This window comes from Cebus imitator, unplaced genomic scaffold (assembly GCF_001604975.1).
Source record: "Cebus imitator isolate Cc_AM_T3 unplaced genomic scaffold, Cebus_imitator-1.0 Scaffold81, whole genome shotgun sequence".
Lineage (NCBI taxonomy): Eukaryota > Metazoa > Chordata > Mammalia > Primates > Cebidae > Cebus > Cebus imitator.
Window position 1 is genome coordinate 1,632,052 of NW_016107396.1, and position 15,797 is coordinate 1,647,848.

The following is a 15,797-nucleotide window of genomic DNA, read 5'->3' on the forward strand; positions in this document are numbered from 1 at the left end:
AGGGGGAGTCAGGGAATTGTTGTTTAATAGGTAGAGTTTCAGTTTTGCAAGATGTGAAAGTTTTAGAAATCTGTTGTACAATGAAAATAGTGATTACATTACTGAACTATACATTAATAAATGGTTACAATGGCAAGTTTTATGTTACGTGCCTTTTACCACAATTAAAAGTAACCCCACTGGCTGTGTAAAAACCAGTATGCTCGCTGCTGAGGTTGTAACCATAAACAGTGAGAACCGAGACCCTGCCCTCAGGGATGTCCCTGCTTATGTTTTAGTTGAGGAGGCAGAGTGGAAAAGCTAATTCTGCAGTTACTGAATTTTGACTGCTACTCTGCAGGAAAAGGTCAGGATGCTAACAGGAAGACCCTGCTTAGCAGGAAGTGATGCATAAGCAGAAATCTCATGTGTGAGTGGACTTTGGCTGGGCGATGGGACATGGGAAGCACATACACGAGGCCCTGAGACTGGAGCAGCTGTCTGCTTAAAAACTGGAAAGAAGCCTGGTGTGGGTTAGTAAGGGAAGGATGAGATCAGGCTAGGGGAAAGGGTGGGTGTTAATGAGGCTCAGATCATGCAGGGCCGTTTAAGGCTACATGTTAAGGCTTGGGACATTTCCTTTTTGCTAAGAAAAATGGCAAACTGTTGATAGGCTGAAGCAAGGATGTAGATGACCAGTTTTGTCTTTAAAAAGGTCACTTTCGTTGATGGTGGGAATGGGATGAGAGGGGACTTGAGTAGGGCTGTGCACCCAAAGCACAAAAGTAGCCTTGAGTAAGGTTGTAGCAGTGGAAGTAGAAAAGCCAGTGATTTAAGAGAGAGTGAGAAAGGAGGCTGACTTAATCTGATGAATGAATGAGCATGAAGGATGACAGATACCAAGAATTAAGGCCTGGGTTACTGGATGGTTGGAGGTGTTCAGTAAGAAGGGAAGGAGGACTCTGTTGGGGGTTGGTAGGGGATATCTGAGTGTAGTTTCTGATATACCGAGTTTTAGGTTCAATAACTTATGGAAAGAACAAGTAAATAAGTGAATTTAGTTTTGGATGTGGCTTAAAGAATGGCAGCCTGCATGGAACAAATACCCCACTCTAGATATAATCTGTCTTAGCAGTGCAGGGTGCATGGGGTAGCTTTATTTCCTGACATGAATATCATATTTATGTGGAGGCTTGTAACCAGGTGTAGTCCTTTGTAACTTACCTGTTTTTAAAAGAATCAGAGGTGGCTTTTACCATAAAAATATTCCAAATAAAGCAGAAATGGCTAACAGCTGATCACTCTGGATCATTCTGGTATTCTCTCTAGGCAGCAGGCACAATTCTAAGCATCTTACCTGTGTTGTCTCATATAGTTCCCAGAATAATCCTAAGAGGATTATTCTTATTATTATTAATAGACGATTATTATTAACCACAATTTTAGATGCAGAAATTTGAGGCATAGAGAAGTTAAAGAAGTCACCCAAGGTCACCTAGCCAATAATGTTGGTGATAAGATTCAAATTCAGGCAAAAAACTCAGAAGAAAAAAATAAATTTTAGATTTTAGGGAAAATGCAACAGTTGTAAACTTTCTGTCAGTCAAGGTAAAAATGGGCACAGTTTTTTTTATAGCTATCATAACTGGAAAGTAGAAGAATACCAACTTGCCTCAGAGGAATTTTTCATGTTCTCAAATTCTGAAAGTCACCTTGCAAGAATTTACACATGGAATGTTGAAGGACATTGTGAGCTGAGTTCCTAGGATGAGTTTCACAGGTGATGTTTCTATTATATTGTCAATAAATTTAAGGGCATGAACTAACTTATTGTTGGTGATTCTGTGAAGGTCCGTGCCAGTGCTGCTCAAAAGAGACTTCTTCCTTTGTGTTAGAATCACCTGGGGGATGGATTTTCAATTAGGAATCCTATTTATCTCTCTCCTACCTCCATTGTTTCTAAACACACATGTGCGCATGCGCACACACATAGCAATGCACGTTCATTGGGTATGCCGTAATTCCTCCCTTTCCAGTTAAAACATAGTGCCATTAGTATTTAATTTACATGTAGGATGTTGAAGGATTTTATAGGCTGAGCAGGGATATGTCCTATTCCTCAGATATGTTGGGCCAGAAAACAGATTAATCTTTGGTCAGGCTAATATTTTCAGGTATATAGCTTTCCAGTAATCTAATTCAATTCAATTCAATAGAGGTTAATATACCCTGTCCTAAATACCAGCTGGACATTTATTAGGGACCATATAGATGACACTTTCAAGCTTTACTACCTGACAAGGGCCTGTGGTATGAATATTTTATATTGTTATATTAAAGCAGATCTATAAATTTTGGAAATCATATGAGCGGTTTAGTGTTGAAATTCAATTATAGCTATTGAGAATTATGGCCAGTATTCTGGATGTGGACAAGGAAGGGACATTCTGCACAGAAGAAAAGTAATCGTTCCAGCATGAATTATCATGATGTGGGCGTGGAGTTTCAAGTTGTCTGAAGGGCTGGAGGATGTGGCAGTTACAGCCTCTCCAGAAAGGAAACACTTGTGAGGGGTAGGCAAGTTGGCAGGGGGAGGTAGGGACTGGTGTTGCAGCTGTGTTTTCTCATGAGCACACTGTTTTAACTTAGATCATGGGTTAATTTGGGGTGACTTTGTGGGGAGTGCTAATGGAGTTTATGGGAAAGCAGCTGGAAAAATAAGCAAAGATCATTCTTTGGATCTTGTATCTCATGCTGAGGAATCTAGATTTTAAGTAGGAGGTAGCATGGTCAGATTTGGGCATCAGAAAGAACCTGTTCATTGTGTGAGGCGAGATTATAGGGGATTGAGACCAGAGGCAGGAAGGTCAGGAGACGGTTACAGTAGTCCAGTCCAGAGATGATAAAAACTAGGGCAGTGGTACCAGGACTGAAGAGAAAAGAATAAAAATTCTGCATAGGTAATATCCACAGGACTTTGTAACTGTCATCTCTGAGCTATGGCAGCAGGTGGGTGGGGGAAGAATTGGGGAAAAATCCTGGGTTTCAGGGTTGGGTAGCTGGGGAGCTTGATGGAGACTTTTACAAAGGGACTTTGGAGGAGGAGCAGCTGTTTGAGGTATACTAGGGAGCGGAGATGGAATTTAATTTCTATTTTGCCAACTTGGACATGTTTGTAAGCTGTTGGCTAGGTGATTGGTGAACAGGGAGTAGGTGAAGGATGAAGAACATTAACAGTAAAGAATTTGAGAAGCTGGGTGTGGTGGCTCACACTTATAATTCCAGCACTTTAGGAGGCCCAGGCAGGAGGATCACTTGATCCCAGGAGTTTGAGACCAGCCTAGGTAACATACTGAGACTTTGTCTCTACAAAAAAATTAAAAAATTAGCCAGGCATAGTGGTACATACCTTTAGTCCCAACTACTTGGAGGAAGGGAGAGGGGTGTTGAGGTGGGAGGATCACTTGAGCCAAGTAGGCCGAGGTAGCAATGTGCTGTGATTGCACCACTGCACTCTAGGCAACAGAGCAAGACTCTGTCTTTTAAAAAAAAAGGAAATTTGAGAGCGAGTGTAAACTATTGTTTAAAGAAGTGCTTGGCTGTGGAGAAAAGTACAGATGGGAGAATGATACTACAGAATATAGACCTGCAGTGTCCCCGATACAAGTTTCCATGATGATGGAAATGTTCGATACCTGCACTGTCCAGCATGGCAGCCATTGGCTGTTGATCACTTGAAAGATGGTTAGTGTGTCTGAGGAAATCAACTTAAATTTTATTTGCTGTAACTAATTTAAATTCAAATAGCCTCATGTGACCAGTGGCTATCATATTGCACAGCGGAGAGAGTTTACTAAGAGTTTTGGGGTTGGCAGATTTACTTTGATGGAAATCACTTTGAGTTTAGCTATGAGAAAGCCCAAGAAAAGTTTATTGTTGAAGAGAGAGGAGAGTGACTGTGATGATGAAAGTCATGAAGAGGATTAGCCTTGAATAAAGAGGTGATGTCATCCTGAGTCTGCAAGAAACAGAATAAGAGGTGGCACAGTTGTTAAAAAAAAATCTTAGTTGAGCAAAGTGCAGCCTCAAATCTCTGTGAAATAGAGGGTAAAAACATTTTCTTAAGAGCGACTAGGGTAGCAGTGGGACAGGAGAGGCAGCCAACCAAGAATTAGTATGTGGATTGCAGTTAACAGTTCTGCTGAGATTTTGGGGAAGGGGGTCCATAAAATTGTGATGGGAGCAGAATATATTTGTGTGCGTTTTTCTTTAATTGCCATCAGCAACGTGAGTATCATAGTTGAGAAATGGATTATTAGCAAGGTTCTCAGTTAACTGTGTTCATGGAGGCAATAGGAGGAGGACAAAGGATTGTGAAGTCTGGAGTTGCTGATGAGATGTCATTAAGTTGATTATTCACAGGGTCTCGGGAAGGAAAATTGCTAAAACTGTAATAGGCCGATGAACTGGGAGAACATGGCTGGGGCAAAGGATGAATGTTCAAAGATGTTGGAGAGCAGATACAGTGGGGACAAATGGGTAGAAAATTAGGAGAGGTGGAAGTGATTGCATCTGAGAATGGGCTGTTGAAGCCGAAGGAGATGAAGAGCCAAGTGATAATGACAAGACCCGGGGTGTGGCCGTGGAAGGGGATAGCTGAAGTCAAGGAGAGTTTAAGATCATTAAGGAAGAAAATTCTAAGATAAAGGTACATTTGGTTGGATCTACTGTAGCATTTTCATTGATAAAAAGATGCTAATGCTAAATAAGGAATTCATAATTCCTTATTGTACATGGTAGTTTCTCTTATGAAAGGTAAGATGAACCTATAAAATTATATACATGCTATGTATATAGGCTTTAACTCAAAAACTTTGGGAACTAAAGAATGAGGTCTCCTTTCTGAAACATTCACTTTTCAGGAGTGAATATTTAATTATAATTAGCAATATATTTAATTATTAATATATAATCTATCATGATTATATATTAATAATTTTGTTTTGTGCAATTTAAAAAAATTTCTACCTGCTTATGTAGACAAAATCCAGTCCTCAAAACATCTAGGCAAAACAACTCTTATTTTTCCAAAATAGATTTGTATGGTATCCTATTTTTTTGCCAAAGAAATTTATTACTATTATACTAGCTCAGCTCAGTCAGTCCTGCTTTGTTTAAAACCCATGCAATTTTAACAACAGAATATAATGATATAAGCATCTTGCTTTTTCATGCTGAACATTACCTGTACTTACGGGAAATTTTGACACTTACTTCAACCCATTATACAGTGAAGGTGAATGAAAACCATGATTGTTTGTATAAAAATTTTTCATGGAGAGAAAATTTACACATTCTTTTGGTTTTAACAGTACTATATCTCTCATAGTTGAGACACTGAGATGAAAGCCTTTTTAGTTCATTCTGAGTATGAAAATCTATCATGGTTAGTGTTAAAGCTTTTTAATGTCTATTGAGAGTGCTTATATAAACTTTACTATGGAAAATGTTGTAAAAAATATGTGGAATCAAGAAACATGTTATTCAATATGGAATTCCAAGTCCATATAGTTCCTGTATTCAAGTCTAAACAAAACCATCATTAAAGGTTTTGGACTCTCTTTAAAGGGAAAAATACTGTCTCGAATTTTTGATGTTAATAGTTTGGCATTTGGCCCAAAATGACATTATAATGTAATTTGGCTGCAAGCTATATTGAAAAAGGAGCTTGTTAGAAATGTAGTTGATATCCACTGCTAACTTTATGAAAATTAATTGAAGCAGTCATCTAAGAGTCAGACCATTTCCTTCCAGAAACTAGTAGTAAAAACTCAAATATTAAACTGTTTGCATATATAAACTATTCTTTAATAAAGTCCTACATCCAATCCAGTTAAACTTTATAATCCCGCATTCTCCCAGATGTGTAGTGAATGTTTCACTGTCATACAGTGCCTGTAACTTTTCTCCTAACACCAGCATTGCGGTAGAGTTCTTTTAAACCCAATTTAGGCAAAGGTATATTAAAGGGATCTGTTTCAGTGCTATAAATTTCTGTGAGAAAATGCAGATTCTAGACAAAACTATTTTTAACTTTTAACATTTAGTAATACACTGTGAAATGGATTGAATTTGCTAATTTCTCTTACCTGGCCAAATTAGAGATCACCTAAAGCAAATGAGGGAGGCATGGCGAGCCATTTGAAGAAACTTCTAACTCTGGGATCTTAGGGTCTAACTTAAAGGGGAATTAAATGAGTGACATAGATTTTTTTTTTGTAGGGGTTGGGGGAAGGAACTGTTAAAGAAAAACCTATTCTAACGCTGTTAAAACAGTAAAGCAGATTTTATTCAGGACTGTTGCAATAAGTATAAGGACCTTTGCAATGGGGTTTTGCAGTAAGCAAGAGAGATTGGACTCAATTCCAGATACAAGGGAAAGTGGGAATTTATAGTCAAGGAGCAGGGAGGGGGTGTCTGTAGCTGGAAAACTACTAAGAGGAAGCATCAGGGGGCACTTAGGGGAATTCTGGCTAAACCAAGCTAACAGGATTCCTGCTGAAGGCAGACGACAGTGATCTGACATCACTTGGGGGATAGTGGAGGATGAGGAACCCCCTCAGAAATCCAGGGTGATTAGTTATCAAGGGTGGGGGATTCTCACTAAACCAACTTACTAACAGGATTCTTGCTAAAGTTGGATTTTGTGTAGATGGATACAGATGTCCAAAAGTTGAAGCCTAATTGGGAAGAGGATTCAGAAGCACCTGACTAAAGTTTGGTCAAGAAAAGACTCTTTGTCAGAACTAGAAGATGGATTTTGTGACTGTATTTTGGGTTGTTATCAGATCAAGCATGGTCGGGACCCTGCCCTGTGCAACCGCACACCCAGACTACTAATAGGATGCTGCAGGTTGATGACTGTGGTTGTGTATCTGTGTCAGGTGAAAGTGATTAGCAAGTAGAGTCAAAAGACCTGGCATTCTTTGGTGCAGCTATTGTGATGGGGAGGAGTTCAAAAGATCACTTACATAGGGAATGTGGAAACTGCCCTGCCAGGGCTTTCTGCAGGAAGCTGTCAACAATTAGGTTTACTCAGTGAAGACTGACAAGCCAGTAGGACTTGAAAAATGTCTCTCTATATTTAGCTTTCAGGAAAAGAGAGGAATTTCTACATAAAAAGAACTCCAGCGCTATTTTACTTGAAGAGTGGTTCAAGTACCAGCAGTGCTGGTACCATGCCGAAGCTTCTTAGAAATGAGGAATTCTAGTGCTCACCCTAGACCTGCTCAAATAGTCTTTATTTTGACTAGATATTCAGGTGATTCATATGCCCCTTTAAAGTTTGAGAAGCACTGATGAAGGGATAAACTATTTTGATGTAGCAGAGCATTATAGGAATTTGAAATGTCATGAAAGCCATGGGAGTAGAGGAGTCCTAGTGATCCCATGTGTTCGTGGTCCCAGAAGTGTTAAAATATTCATAGCCACTGAGGCAAGAGAGTTAGACCATTTCCCAAATATGGACATTTGGACCATATATTCTCTGAGGTTCTTTCCAACACTGTATTCTATGAATATAAATATAGTATCATGATTCATAATTAAGCTTTTTTCCCCTAGATGTTTCTGTCACTAGAGCGTAATTGAGAATCATCTTCAACACTTTTTCTGGGAATCTGTATTGAAAATGTTATAGGGGAAATGTTGGAAGACACTTTCATGCTCAGATTTGTGGCAGATAAAGAGTAAGATTAAGGAGCTTCTCTAATTAACAGAAAGACTTTAGTGTAAAGTACATATAAGTACAGTTATTCGCTGTGCTGCTTAGTTAAAAAAAATTTCTGTAACCTTTTAAGGGAGGAAAAAAAAAATCCCACCTCTTTTTGTGCCATGGATTCCTTTGGTAGTCTGATGAATTCTACAGGCTGCTCCTCAGAACAGTGTTTTCTATGTATAACTATAATAAAGTATACAGGGCTACAATGAAAGCCAATAACTAAGTAACATGAATATAGTGACCCTATTTTGTAAACCTGAAGTCTGATTTATTAACTTTTTGTGGGCAGAGATATTCATGTAGAGATTAAATTCTTTAGTGTATATAAATAGTAATCTAAAATTTGAGACAAATAATAGGTATGCGTATTAGTTCATTTTTACACTGCTGATAAAGTCATACCTGAGGCTGGCCAATTGAAAAAAGAAAGGTTTATTGGATTTAACAGTTCCACATGGCTGGGGAGGCCTCACAATCATGGTGGAAGGCAAGGAGGAGCAAGTCACATCTTATGTGGATGGCAGCAGGCAGAGAGAGGGCTTTTGCAGAGAAACTCCCATTTTTAAAACCATCAGATCTCATGAGACCCATTCACCATCATGAAAACGGGATGGAAAGGCCCACCCCCATCATTCAATAACCTCCCACCAGGCCCCTTCCACAACACATGGAAATTATGGGAGCTACAAGATGAGATTTGGGTGGGGACACAGAGTCAAACCATATTAGTATGTGTTTTTATTTCTATGTTAATCTTCAATGTCTAGTCTAATAGCCACTGTGATTTCAAAATATTGCCTAGCATAAATTATATATATATATATATATATATATATATATTTTTTTTTTTTTTTTTTGAGACAGAGCCGTGGTCTCTTGCCAGACTGTAGTGTAGTGGTGCAATCTTGGCTCACTGAAACCTCCACCTCCCAGGTTGAAGTGATTCTTCTGCCTCAGCCTCCTGAGTAGCTAGAACTACAGGCGTGTGCCACCACGCCCAGCTATTTTTTTTTTTTTTTTTTTAATTTTTAGTAGAGACAGGATTTCGCTGTGTTGACAAGGATGGTCTCAATCTCTTGACCTCGTGATCCACCTGCCTAAGCCTCCCAAAGTGCTGGGATTACAGACATGAGCCACCACACCCAGCAATAAATTGTATTTTAAGATCTGCAGCTACTACAATGTGATATGGAAATGTTTTTTGTTTCTGCTGGTGACAAGGAGGTGCTGCTGATATTATTAACCAGGTTTTTTTTCTGCTATGTTCCTAATTGACAGTGATGCTAAGTTTCAGTTAGAAGTTAGTGAAAATAAACATGTGACATTTTTTCCCCAAACTTGAGTTTATTATCTCCCGATTTCATGTTTGAAGGTGATTTAATGATACTCGATATTCTAAGGTCTCATTTTATTTTTAGTTTACTTATGATGGAAGCCTGTTTTAGGATTCCTTGTAACTTTTATTATTAGTGCCTTATTTTACCAGTTGGTCATTCAGGAGATAAATATTTACTGCGTTCATGTTTTGGGTTTGGAGTGGGAGTAGAGCGGGGAAAGTGATGAGGATACTGAATTGAGTAAGTGACTGTTCCGCCCCTTAGGTAGTTTGCAAAATACTTCTTTTATTTATTTTTTAATAAACCAAGATAAATTTTTTGAAACCTGATAAAGGTTTCAGTTTTCGAGTTTTGCATAGTTGCTTATATCTTAAGATTCAGGAAACACTGAGAAAATCCCTGTCTTGCCTGATCTTGAATTGCCTGAAGCTGTCACTTTCCTGGGTCCTTTCCCTGGAGAATGTTTTAGGATGTTCCCAGGAGTGGTCCAGGGACAAATCTCTTTTAAAAAATTTGCCAGGTGGGTTTTTACCATCAGCCAAAATGTAGAAAAGCTTAGCCGGATAGTACTTTAACATGTACGTGGAAGCACTTAGACTAGACATACCTGTGACTGTTTTCATGAGAAGGGATCATGTTATTGATGTCTTCATTTCCAAGAAGAATGTTTTCTACACTAAGGCAGCTTTATATAGAAAGGGCTGACATGAGACATTTTCTCTGAGGAAAAGGGGTTTGGTTTTCATTTCATCTCTCGTATGAATATCGTAACCCTATTTTGTGAACCCAAAGTCTGATTTATTAACTTTTTGTGGGCAGAAATATTTATATAGAGATTAAATTCTTTAATATATGTAACACACCACCTATGGAAATATAAAATTATGTGAAGAAGAGATATATACTAAAAGATGATAATTTAGTTTTATTATTGCAGATAGTGACCTGCTAATGTTGAGGTACTGGGGAAAGTACTTGCATGCATATTTATTCTTTAGGAATAAATATCGTTCGAAAACAACTACCCTATGAGGTAGATGTTGTGATCTCCGTTTTTTGTTTGAGGAAATTGAGGCTTGAAGCCAAAAAATGTGCCTAAGTTACAGAGTTAATGCAAAACCAGAATTTGACAGCATGTATTTCTGAATCCAAAGTTTATATATGTGGCCATAGTAGCCGAATCTTTGTCTAAAACCTGGTAGTGAATACTGTAACATATCATGGGGTGAGTGGGGTGTTGTGTGTTGTGCTCATGCACCCCCATACATTTTTCTCATTGTCTGATGGCATTTTCCACCTTTTTGCGTCTGCTTCTTGGTCCAGCCAGCCCTCCTCCTTAAGCGCCAAACCAAGAATTTGGTTATTTTTATTATTTACTTTTATTTTTATTTTATTATTTTTATTGTTTACTGTATTTACAAGTTTGGTTTACTATTTCTTTGTAACTCATAATGTAGATCATTAATTTGTATTTCTTTTAAGTCATTTTTTGTTTTTTTTACTTAGGAATTTATGATGCTATATCCCACCTACCATTTAAGTACTCATTAGAGATACTTATTCAAGTAAAAATAATTGTACTAAAAATAATATAACTTGTGATCATTTAAGATGATCACAGCATGGAGAGAAAGGAGGCAAGCAATGGGCAGTTATCAGTCAGCAGATATTTAGTACTTACTGGTTGCCTAAAACTGCCAAGAACCCTGGAAGATATGAATAATTCGGTCTCTTCCACCCCTTGCAAAGCTGTAGTGCTAGGCATTGAGAAGACAGCCTAACGCTTGGCAAGAATGGAGCTTAACAGTGTGAACGTGAAGGTGTTTAGAAAAGAGAAAACCAGGTGAGGAAATCATGCTGCTATTTGTTCACATCAGGTAAATTCCACCCACTTAGTCGTTGGGTAGGGTTGAAAGTAAGCCATTTCAGCCTTCAGTAATCTCTCTGGCAGTGTTGTGGAAAGTGGTCTGAGAATGACACGAAGTCTAAATTTGGCTGGCTGACTTTTCACTCATATTACTGGGTTTTTAGAGCTCTCCTGACTCTCACCATGGCCTGCAGAAACTGTTAGGTAATTTGTACAAGGGCTCGGTGCTTTAGGTGAGAATAGAAGGTGCCAGGTGGTTGAGACACAGGGTTAGTCCTTGAGATCGCAAGCTTCCACCATCCTCTCCTGGAACAGAGAAGGGTCCTTTGTTGCTCTTCTGTGCTGGGATCTATACCAATGCTCACACTTAATGGAACAGGGCATTTGGAAGGGTCTGTCTTTAAGACCAGCACTGTCTTCTCTACTCTCTTCTTTCTCTGTGTTAATGTTCTGGGGATTTTTTTTTTCTTTTCTTTTCAATTTGGCACCATCTGATTCTGTTTTTCTTGCTATGGTTGTTCCTTGGGTAGAAATTCCACCCATTTGCCCCTTTCTCACCGCTCTCCCAGCCTCCAACCAGTCTGGGCTAGAGGCTGAATGATGTGTTTTTTCATTCTTGTGCACTCATCAAGGCTGGCCATTTGTGAGCCAGCTGTTGGGTGGGACAGCAGCTGCAGTGCATGCAAACTGAATGGCAGACTGTTTTCCCAAGGGAGAATTAGAGCTGCTCCCTCACATGGCACTGGAGGCCCCCTTAGAGAGGCCTGCTGCCCCTCACATGAGTAGTACATGCAGCTGGGATACCAGTAATACGAAACTAGACCATGCTCTGGTAGTTCTTTATGGAGAGGTTTGAATATAACCAGTGTTAGAACAGAACCATGCACACCTTGGATCCTTGCTGCCCTGAGTGCAGGCCATGAACAGTCGTGAAACCCGAGGGGGCCGTGCAGCTCTGCTTTCACAGCATCTTACTCTTTTACTTTTTAATAGTATCAGTTTTACCATTTTAATATGTTATTAAGACAGCAAGTTATTTTCTATGTACTAAGCATTTTAATTGTTTGCTTTATATATCTGAATAAAATTCTGTGTAAGTACAGATGTTACAATACGGCGGTCCCCAACCTTTTTGGCACCAGGGACTGGTTTTGTGGAAGGTAGTTTTTCCACAGACCGGGGCGGGGGTAAGGGAATGCTTTCGGGATGAAACTGCTCCACTTCAGATCATCAGGCATTAGTTGGAAGAGTCTCATAAGGAGCGTACAGCCTGGATCCCTCTCTTGTGCAGTTCACAGTAGGGTACTCTGAGAATCTGTGCTCCTCTGAGAATCTAATGCCAGTGGTGATCTGAGACGAGGCAGCGCTCAGGCGGTAATGCTCACTTAGCTGCTGTTCATGTCCTGCTGTGCAGCCCAGTTCCTAACAGGCCACGATCAGTACCAGTCCATGGGATGGGGCTGAGGACCCCTGTTATATTATTTTGGATACTGCTTAGAATGAATAAAACTAAGTAGAGTTATTTATTTGAATTAGTTTATTGTCTCTCGAAAAATGCACTATGTTAGTGATAACTTGAGGATAGAAAAATGTAAATATAAAAATATAAACAAAAAAACCTCAGTTTTTTTGGATTGATCTTTTGCTGATAGCTTTGAAAAACAAAAATTTCATGTCCTTGGGTGGTTCAAACCTACTGGTTTAAATTTGGTCTTTTTTGCTTTAAGATATTTTAATAGCTTCCTAGCATTTTTCTTAAAGCTTTCTGAAGGAGCAGACATGAGAGGAAAGTGAAAGGGAATTCCTTGTGATTGTTACCTCCAACTTAGAATGAGGTTAAGAAAAAAGAGGGATGTTATATTAAGACCAGGAAGGGAATTATTGTCTCCAATCGGACCTTACCTCTCCTTATAATTACACAGTTGGAGGGAAAAGGAAGATTAAGGAAGAGAAGTAGTTGGCTTTAGGAGTTGAGATAATTGTGTTTGATTGGTATATATATACTTTTAGCCAACAGTTTCCATTTTCACACTTTATCCTTCATGATTAAGAACCCATTTTTGCCCTTGAAGAGCTCCCATTTCAGTGTCTGCAGGGGCTATTAGTTGGCAGTTCTGCTATTGAATAAAAACTACCTGAATATTATGTCTCATCATTTGGACCATTTTAGATGCAAGAGAATGAGGCCCATGAGACCCACCTTAAAAGCGTTTGAATATTGTATTTATAATACACACTTAACACATTTACACACATATATACTTAAAAACAAAGCAATACTTAGCCCAGTGGAATGCCAATAGGTGAAAGTTGCTTTGAATAGGACTTTGTTAAAATGTGTTTATACTTGCATAAGTATGTAAACTGTGAACTGTTCTATTTTAGACTCTAGAGTATATTTCTTATGAGTTAATTTTTTTCCCTCATGCAGAACTGGCTAGATCCTGCAAAAGAAATAAAGAGACAACTGAGAAGTAAGTATTTATATAATCATACTTTGAAGTTAAGGTAATCTTGATATCTATTTGTGAGATAAATGGTCAGTGACAGAATGGTCAATTCTATTGCGCATTTATGCTGTCTTAGAAGTTAATAGTACTAATAATATTTTTGTGGAATTGTGACTGTTTTGTACATGGCTCAGGGGCTTCTACTTTTGCGAAGGTTCTAGACTCACATTCCTGAATACTCACTCAAATTTTCCTATGAAGTAATATATGACCTTTTTTAGAGGGAAATGAAAGAGAAGCTACTTTTCTGTAAATTTTACTCTTGATGTAAATTTTACCCCACTGAGACCTGATACTGCTGCTTTGCCTGCTTCATTTTGAAAGTGTACAATCAGTTCAATATGCACATCTTTGGCCACAGAGACATATAGAGACACTGTTCCTGGTTGTACTGGAGTGAGGACTGGGGAACAATCTTTTCAGTTCTCTGAGGTCACTGGCATCTCTGCCCATTGGCTCTACAATCAAGGCTTGTAGTTAGGCCTCATCGTTCCTTTCCCCATTTGTTCTTGTTGTAGAATCCCAAAACCACCTCAAGGGTCCCACTCTAACTGGCTTCAGTTCCCTCTCTAGGTTCTGCCTCTGCAGGTTGTGTTGCCTGTGGCTGGTTTTTTGGTATCTGTGCCAAGAAACATGATCAACCAAGAGAAACCTCTGTTAGCGGATCTGGATACTTAATTGACTTCAGGGTCTGTGAATGACTGAAGTAGAGAAGGTAGGCAGTTACAGGTAGTTGGAATTTTCGGTCTGGAGAATAAAATCTGAAGGCTGGTAAATTCCTAACCGCCTTCCTTGACGGTGGACCTCAGAGTTAAACCACTTCTCCAGGTGCCAGCCTGCAAGATGCCCTTTGTACTGTTGATTTCATTTCTCTACTTATTATTCCCAAGGTCAAACTGCAACAAATCTGTACTTTCCTTTCTGCCCTTTTCATCTACCATCTAACTCCTACTTTAGGTTCTCCACATTGGTTTTCTTCATTTCTTTCTTTTGCTCTTGGATTATTTAACTTTTTGGTAGTCTTCCTTTCATTTCTTTGCTTTCCTACTCCCTTTTTTTATTCTGAGCATATACCTTATTTTTCCCATTTCCTCTCCCTGTAGACTTACCTTTCTTTTCCTTTTTTAAAATGCCTTTAATTAGAGTGACGAACCTCCTGATTTGCCCAGGGCTGAGGGGCTTCTCGGGATATGAGACTTGAAGTGCCAAAGTTGGAACCAGTTCCAGGCAGGTAGCATAGTTGGTCACTCTCTCCTTTGATTATTATTCCTGAGTTTCCTGCATTCTCTTGTATTTATTTTCTTGGTGTTTCATCCATTTATGGTTGCTTCATGATGGGAAAGGGAGAAAAAGAAGAGGAATAAGTAGACACCAGATACATTATGCTTGCATTATGGAAGAAACTGTACCAGAGTTTTGGACTTTTTCCTTTGTCCCTTCTGCAGTTGTTACTTTGCAAAGTGCATGCATTCAGAAAGGTTACGCATGCTTAGTTCTTGCACTGTGAAATCCGACCTGCCAGGTGACCCATGCAGAGAGAGAACAGGGCAACCTCTGAAATATGATTGATGTTCCATTGAGTTGTTTCCTGTGGTTTTGTTTGGGATCTTGTTTGATTATTTTTTTGTGTGTATGCCACTCTTTTCAGAGTCATGGAGATTTCCTAACTTTTGGAGGCCAAATCTCTTGCTGATTACAAATACGTTCTTATGTTTTGATAATCTGTGAAGTTTTAAAAACTTATTTCAGAACTTCTATCCTTGTGGTTTGGCAAGATGAATAACAGTAAGATTCGACTTTTAAAAACTATTGGAACCAGTTCTTTAAATGGAATCATGTACTGTAGCCATCATGAGAGTAGGCTGAGGAAATGAAGCTTTAGCAGTTGTATCTACCTCTTTTCTTTCTGTATGAAAATGGACAAAAAAACCTGCCTGTTCTATCCCTGGTCTCTGCTATGATTTTATTTTCATTTTTCAGCTTATAGGCAGTTAGCAAAGATAAATATTCATCTTTTTTGAGTTACCTATGACAACCTATAACTTAATGGTTCTTGTTTAAAATTGGCCTTAAACAATCTGTAGCTAGAAGATTGTTTATAAATAGCAAGGTAAAAATTATGATGATGATAATGTGTAATTAAATTTAAAAAGTTTAACTTGAAAACTGCGAAGGAAGTAGACTTTAAGTGCTCTTGCCAAGAAAATAGTATGTAAAGAGTAATGCATATGTTAATTAGCTTAATTTAGCCATTCGACAATATATACTTATTATAAAACATCATATTGTATACTATAAATATGTACCTTTTTTTTTTTTTTTTT

At 38.6% G+C, this 15,797-nt stretch overlaps 1 protein-coding gene across 39 annotated transcripts in view; it reads left to right on the forward strand.

Annotated features, from left to right (window-relative positions):
* Window positions 1-15,797, forward strand: part of EPB41L2 (erythrocyte membrane protein band 4.1 like 2) — a 232,406-nt gene that overhangs the window by 146,247 nt on the left and 70,362 nt on the right. For all 39 annotated transcript variants that reach the window (XR_005201093.1, XM_037740204.1, XM_017533260.2 and 36 more), the window contains exon 5: window positions 13,395-13,437. Coding sequence is in view for 38 of the 39 variants with exons in the window: in XM_037740204.1 (XP_037596132.1) it covers window positions 13,395-13,437 (43 nt within the window). In the remaining variant the exon portion in view is untranslated. The remainder of the gene's footprint in view (window positions 1-13,394; window positions 13,438-15,797) is intronic.